Source organism: Gigantopelta aegis, unplaced genomic scaffold, assembly GCF_016097555.1.
Source record: "Gigantopelta aegis isolate Gae_Host unplaced genomic scaffold, Gae_host_genome ctg2140_pilon_pilon:::debris, whole genome shotgun sequence".
Lineage (NCBI taxonomy): Eukaryota > Metazoa > Mollusca > Gastropoda > Neomphalida > Peltospiridae > Gigantopelta > Gigantopelta aegis.
Window position 1 is genome coordinate 85,001 of NW_024532854.1, and position 7,473 is coordinate 92,473.

At 34.7% G+C, this 7,473-nt stretch overlaps 1 protein-coding gene across 1 annotated transcript in view; it reads right to left on the minus strand.

Moving 5' to 3' along the window:
* The window catches only part of LOC121391342, a 10,265-nt gene extending 2,994 nt beyond the window's left edge, over window positions 1-7,271 (minus strand). Inside the window, exons 1-5 of the mRNA XM_041523004.1 lie at window positions 6,929-7,271; window positions 5,985-6,092; window positions 3,493-3,540; window positions 1,833-2,183; window positions 693-833 (exon numbers count right to left, since the gene is read on the minus strand). Of these exons, the coding sequence (XP_041378938.1) occupies window positions 693-833; window positions 1,833-2,183; window positions 3,493-3,540; window positions 5,985-6,092; window positions 6,929-7,271 (991 nt within the window). The remainder of the gene's footprint in view (window positions 1-692; window positions 834-1,832; window positions 2,184-3,492; window positions 3,541-5,984; window positions 6,093-6,928) is intronic.
* Between the last annotated feature and the right edge of the window lie 202 nt (window positions 7,272-7,473).

A 7,473-nucleotide genomic window follows, 5' to 3' on the forward strand; every position in this document is an offset into this window, starting at 1 on the left:
AAGGGGGGTGGGGGGTGGTGTCTACTTTGACCCCCATATTTGCCACACACACCACCAGATGCCTGTTTACCAACATATTTAGTTAACATATATGATGAGGAATACAAAAAGCAGGTCTACATAATGTCCTCTCCGGGTGGCACTTAGCTCATTCTGCAGCCGGTCTAATATATGTTTTAAAACATCAAAGATAGAGTTTAGTTGTGTTAACTAATCAAGAACATATAAACTGAAACTCCATGAGTAGACGACATTCTTCACTACATAAAACAACACACAAAAACAGAACATTTTAGTTATTTCCGAAACGGTTATCGTTTTACTTTTATGTCAAGTCAAATTGAAATTATTGACATAAAATATTTAAGCTGAAGGCTGGTACAGTCATTAATGGCCGAACAGTTTCATCTTTTACAATCTTCTGAACAAAATCATGTTTTTTGCTTTGTTATGGCCAAATACATTTATTTTATTTCTGTTGATATTGATTAATTTTTTAAACAATGGGGTTGTCTTAGTTTGTTTACTTGTTTAATGTGTGTTGTATTTGTTTTGTTTTGCTTTGTTTATTATATACATTTGTGATTTGTTTTTGTTCACGTTTTGTCGTTACAATAGCGTTTATCGTTTTCTTTCTTTCTTTCTTTGCTTATGGTTTATTTGGTTTGTCTCAAGTATATTTAAAACAATACCCGGGAAATCTTCTTGACCTAATTGCGAATTTGTCTGCGTCGTGGGAACTGTCTTAACCGTTATCGTTGATTCTGTTGGTTGTGTCGGCATCGGGACCGTCGTTTTGTCTCCTGACGAATAACACTGAAGACTTAAACTACCTATAGATAAAAACAAGATCGAAAGCACATCTGTTCATTATTTTAAAATGTAAACTGGTTTGGAAACGTCAAATCCATTGTTAAGAATGTTGCATATCGCAGCTACAAATACATTATCATTATCAAAAGGACCAAATAAAATGTCACGCTCATATGCGTGCAAGAGAGAGAGAGAGAGAGAGAGAGAGAGAGAGAGAGAGAGAGAGAGAGAGAGAGAGAGAGAGAGAGAGAGAGAGAGAGAGAGAGAGAGAGATAGAAATTATTTATTAAATATGGTGGTACGTAGGAGGATGTGTTAAATTAAACAAAACATGTATCTGCTCCATTGGCAAAAACAAAAGAGCAAGCTAGAAACCTAATTTCTAAAATGTCGAAATCATGAAATGTTTATTAAACCTGTTAGGTTACTCAACTTTCAGCATTTATAAAGTGGTAGACACATAAATATTGTATGGTTCTGGCTGGGGTTTTTTGTTTTGGCTTTGTGTTGATGACTACGTAATTGCCTAACAATTTAACTAAACATGTCGACCCCTTCTACTTACAATTTAAGCACGTCCAAACTGGACCACGCCTTGGACTTTGACAGTGAATTGATTCAGGACAAATTGTGTTCATTTTTGTGGAGAAATAAATATAAACTGTACATGCCATTGGCAGAGGTAGCTATGTAGCGGTATCAGGAATGCTATTTCATACTCGAGCCTATGATTCGAAATTACTATTATGTGTTAGACATTTGAAGGCTGCTAATTAAACTGTATTCCAGTTCATTTAACTAGCAGAAAGGTGCCACAAATCCATTCTAGTCAATATTTCTGGCAATCGGCCTTTGTAGATGTTTTTTCTGGCACTTTCTTAGAAAATCAATCCTTAAAGCTCGCCAGAGTTCGCTAAAGCTCGCTCCAAGAATTGATTTTCTAGACTCGTGTCAGAAACTATTTTATTATCATATCATTAAACTAATATTCTTTTTTCAGTGAAATAATATGTCTGTACCTGAGCCAGCTGTAATGTAGAAGTTGATGCAGTAAGTGATATCCACGCTGTGTGTCGCACTAGTTTGCAAAGTAATTGAGTACCCTTGCTCATCAATATTTCTCACTAACGTTGTTACATTCCTACCAGTTCTGCAACTATATGTCAGAGTCCATAATTGCCGGTTTAGATATATATTTAATTGTGATCCACACATTTGTTCTGGAATTGAAACCTGACTAATTCCAATCTGAAGTCTTGTTGTTGCCTGAAGTGAACAGTTGCAGGTGATGCCTGTGTTGCCAGGTACGAATCCGTCAAGAAACACTCCTTGTGCACCGCTGGTTGATTCATCTGTAAACATGTGTACCACTATATTAATAATGCTGAAATAAATACGAAAATAATTAGCATTTAACTAATAGCCAGATAGCAAACAAGTCATAGTGTAGTAGTAGTACGCTGTGTGTAGTATCCAGTAATAGTTTTCTGCAACTATATGTCAGTAGCCGTAATTGCCGGTTTTTAGATATATATGTTAACATATATTAGCCTCTGCAGCAGCAGCAGTAGTCTTAGTGTTAGTAGTAGTTAGTAGTAGTAGTTTGGAGTAGCCGTAATTTACACTTTGTACCCCATACATATTTCATCTAGTTTAAGGATGAAGTGAACAGTTCACATATGTGGTACTGGTTGAAGAATGTAATTGAATACATTTGTCCACATTTGAACTACTATACATTAGGAATTAATAGTAGTATTAGCAAAGTAGTACGTAATTTCGAGTTTTGACCCAGCACGTTTTATATGGCACATCGTGCTAGTGCTACCTGAAACATCATTTGGTCTATGCAAATAAATAACGTACCTCTGACCCAATGGCATATTTCTGCACTAACAAATTCTATTGGTATATTACCTCTGAATGTGTACTTTCTTAGTAAAGTAGTTTGTGACAAACATTGGACAAAATTCAAACAGAACACACAGAGTTACATCTAATTATATATGATAAATTGTAAAGGACATTTTCTGTATGAATGTAATAAATATTAAATGTCCACAGTAGAACGACTATAAATTAGGAAGACAAGTTATTACCATGGAACCTGAATATTATGTTGAAGGCATTTTATATAAATGATGTCCTTTCCTAAATAAATATAGTAAAAAATAATAATATTCACGTTACTTTTCAAAAAGTTAAATGAGTACATACTTCAAAATAGTAAAATAAAATGCAAATTTATACATATCCAAAGTCGTGTGTAGTATAAATACTAGTAAATAATAACAATAATAACAATAATAATAATAACATAATTTTATAACACAGATATGGATATTTTGTTGATTGTCCATAATCTATAGAAAAAACATTCTGTTCTTTTTTGATGATATTTTTGATGTTTTGATGATATTTAGCTAAGTTGTAGAACTATTAGCACAGGACATAAACATTTATTTTTCAATATTATCCAACACAGGACATTTAATTCTCTGTTTTGTTATAGCATCAGTCGTTGGGCTATACGGAATGAACGAATGAATGTTTAACGACACCCCAGCACAAAACAATACATCGGCTATTCGGCGTGTGGGCTATACGGTGCACTATTCATAACATACATGTAGTGCATTAAATCCCAAGATTTCTGTTTATAAAATTGGATTAACGTACCTGGAAAGTTAGTATGCTGTGTTCCTTCTATTGGGCAGGCTTTATTAGCTAAAATGACATAAACAAAATATAATATAATAACAATACATAATGTGTGATTATCTTAACATGAAGTACAAATTGGGATGATTATTGTTTTAAAACTTATTGGACGTGTGTACCTTTTAAAATAACGCTTATAAGACAAAAACTATAAAAGTAAGAAATATAAAAATAAACTATAGGCAGAGTGGTCAAGATAACTTATCCAAAACAATAGATAAGTTTTTTTCCGATTGACAACGGACATTTACGAAACATACCGAGCATATCGGTGCAGGTACAGTCTTAAATATAAAATACTACACAAGTTTTTGTTAGATGACATTTTTACGAACGGTGCTAACTTGTCCGGTATCTAATGTAACGAAAGCAAAGTTAGATACAAATAAAGTTCGCAAGTATTTGCCTTTTGGACCCCTCTATTATACATAATCTAAAACTATTTCTTAACAATAGGACAGGCAATATGAACTGAAGCTGAACAGAGTATTTCTCAATGAGGTAAACTTTAAACGGCACTTATAGCCTAGCTCCTAGTACGCCTATTCTTATAGAATCCAGTGTTGTTAAAAAAATAAAAAGAATTAATATTATCTTTTGTGTGCAGTCTTTTTATTCTGTAAACTAGTGCACAGCTCAGCTTAAGTAAGTTCGCGTTGCAAGCGAGCATGTTTGAGGTTAGTGAATACTAACGAAGATCCTGTACCATATACTGATATGAATGGCATGGGGTGGGGGTTGGGGGGTAGGGCAGCAGGCCGACCTGGCAACTACTTACGTTTAGGCAATAGCCTGCGCCTTAACACAATTGCCTGTGCACCTATTTAGTTCCAATACTCCAGGCAACACCTTCGCGCACAACTGAAACTCCACCATAATTTATGAAAATTCTGGACGCCCTTCTGTCACATAGTAAGGTTTCATTAATTGGCGACGTTTGCCTTGTAAACGTTAAATTAACGACAGGCCAATGAGACCAATTGCTGTGATTGCAACTATGATATTTTTGCCTATCTTGGACACATCCGCTGGGAAATTCAGATAATGTGTCTAAGACAGACGTGCTTGAACCTTCGGTGGATGTAATGGTTGATTGATTGATTGCTTAATTATCATATTTTGCGAGCAATAAAAAATAAAATGTATTTTAATTGTTACCTACAGTGCTGCATGAAGTCTTTATGGGTATACCATGACAACTATATATAACTGTGTGCATACGTGTATAATACATGTCCTACAGATATGCGTCCTCTGCCCATGGGCGTCAAAGTCGGAGAGAACACGTTCTCTGACACAACACAAAATCTACTGTAAGGTCCGAGTGACATTACTATAACCAAGAGTTTTGTTTCACAATCATAACTCGTTGCATGTTAGAGATGGAAATAACCCACAATCCACATTGTGACTTCTGTATTAATATGTCCACAGTATGCATTGATCGAAAAGAAGTTTGTTTTGTTTAACGACACCACTAGAGCACATTGCTTTCTTAATCATCGGCTATTTGGTGTCAAACATCTGGTAATTATGATTTATTGTCTTAGAGAGGAAACTCGCTACATTTTCCCATTAGTAGCAAGGGATCTTTTATATGCACCATCCCATAGACATGATGGTACATACCACGACCTTGTCATTTTCTGTTCAAGACATTGTGTAAGTGGCAGCGATTAGAGTTAAACTATGTTAGTCATAATTCACTAAACTCTCGTATCTGTGCGATCTCGCATTGCAAAAAAGTATTACAAGGACGATGCAATATTGCTTAAAAGAGCTTAAGAGAGGGTTTTTTTTAAGTTAGGCTCTTGTGTTCCATTTCACGAAGCAATCTTAGCACTAAAATCACCTTAACTGTATAACTACCTTATGTACATGAGATGATCTTCGCGCTGAGATCGCTTTGTTGAACAGGGCCATGGGTCTAACACAGTTTTTCTAATCATTAGAAACACCATTCCATATACATGTACTACATATATCAGGGTATTCAAAAATACCTTCATACCTTTTGGACCTTTTCGATTAAATAAAATCCCCGTATCTCTTAGTCTAACTTAAACTGCAGGGTAGTATCGGGTAGGTGTCATTAATGACTGAACAGTTTGATCAATCTAATAATCAATCGAAAGGTATAACCGTTGTGATATACTGTCTTTTTTATTTGACCTTGTGTCGTACCTTTTGCTTTGCTATGCTTATTTTAAAAAAATTAGTTTGCTGTTGTTATTCATTTTATTCGTTATTTTTCTTTTAGATTTGGTTTTATTTTGTTTGCTTGTTGGATTTTTTAAATATTTGTTTCGTTTTGTTTTGTTTATTATACATGATTGTAATGTTTTCTAGGTTTTATTGTTTCCATAGCTCGAACGGTTGTTTGTTTTCTCTCATTTATTTTCATTTGTTGCGAGAGTATTGAAAACCAGTACCTGGGAAAGGTTCTTTACCTGATGGTGTATCTGTCTTCGTCACGGGGATTGTCTTGGTCGTTGACTGTGTCGTCATCGGGACTGTGGTTTTGTCTCCTGGCGAATAACACTGAAGACTCAAACTACCTATGGATAGAAAAGAATCAGAAGTACAAAATGTTAATATTGAAATTGGTTTGTAAAAGTCAAATCTATTGTTATTAATGACGAATGTTGCAGCTATAATGAATTATCATTAACAAATGTAATACGTAGTCAACGTGGCCAAACAAAACGTTACATTTTCCTGCGTCTGTGTATATAATCGGAAATGTATTTTGGAAGCTTATTACAATAAACTATATGTTTAACCTTTAAAACTAATCAATTAATATTGATGGTCTTATTCTCCTCTATGCTCATGTCCTTAAACAACGGCTTTTTGTTTTTTTACTGAATATATAAATATGTTTGTCACTGAATCACTATCTACAATAGCAAGATACGAAAACTAGACACATTTCTAAATGTTAGGTCACTAACCAAAACCATGGTTCACGTGACATAAGCTTGACTCGACTCTTCAGATTAGATTTGAAATAACACATTCGTTAAATCGTTCGTTTCAGTACAGTATTATATATACAAACATAGGTTATCCAAAGTACAACCTTCTGTCTTTATACAGCGAGATCGATCCAGCAAGTGTTCCACAACTGGCGCAACAAAAGCCGTGGTATGTATGATATTGTCTGTATGATGGTGCATACAAAAGATCCCATGCTGCTAATCGAACAGAGTAGCCCATGAAGCGGCAACAGCGGATTTCCTCTCTCAATATATGTGTGGTCTTTAACCATATGTTCGACGCCATATAACCGTAAATAAGATGTGTCTCGTGTAAAAAGAAAACATCTAAGAAAGGACTCTGTCCAGAAGAGATTTTGTCATTAAACTAATATTCTTATATCAAATGTTTGTACCTGAGCCAGCTGTAGTGTAGAAGTTGATGCAGTAAGTGATATCCACGCTGTGTGTCGCACTAGTTTTCAAAGTAATTGAGGCCCCTTTCTCATCAATATTTCTCACAAATGTTGATACATTTCCAGCAGTTCTGCAGTTATAAGTCAATGCCCAATGTTGCCGGTTTAGCTGTATAGTTAATTGTGATCCACACATTTTTTCTGGAACTGAAACGTGACTAATTCCAATCTGAAGTGTTGTGGTTGCCTGAAGTGAACAGTTACAGGTGATGTCTGTGTTACCAGGTACGAATCCGTCAAGAAACACTCCTTGTACACTGCTGATTGATTCATCTGTACACATGTAATCACTATAATAATAATAATAATAATAATAATAATAATTATAATTTATTTTATTTTATTATTATACCACTACTTACTACTACTACTACTACTACTACTACTACTACTACTACTACTACCACGATTACTACTACCACCACGACTACTACGAAAAATAACAGGAGTAATAGTAACTAATAGAAATATTAGTTTCATTAGTA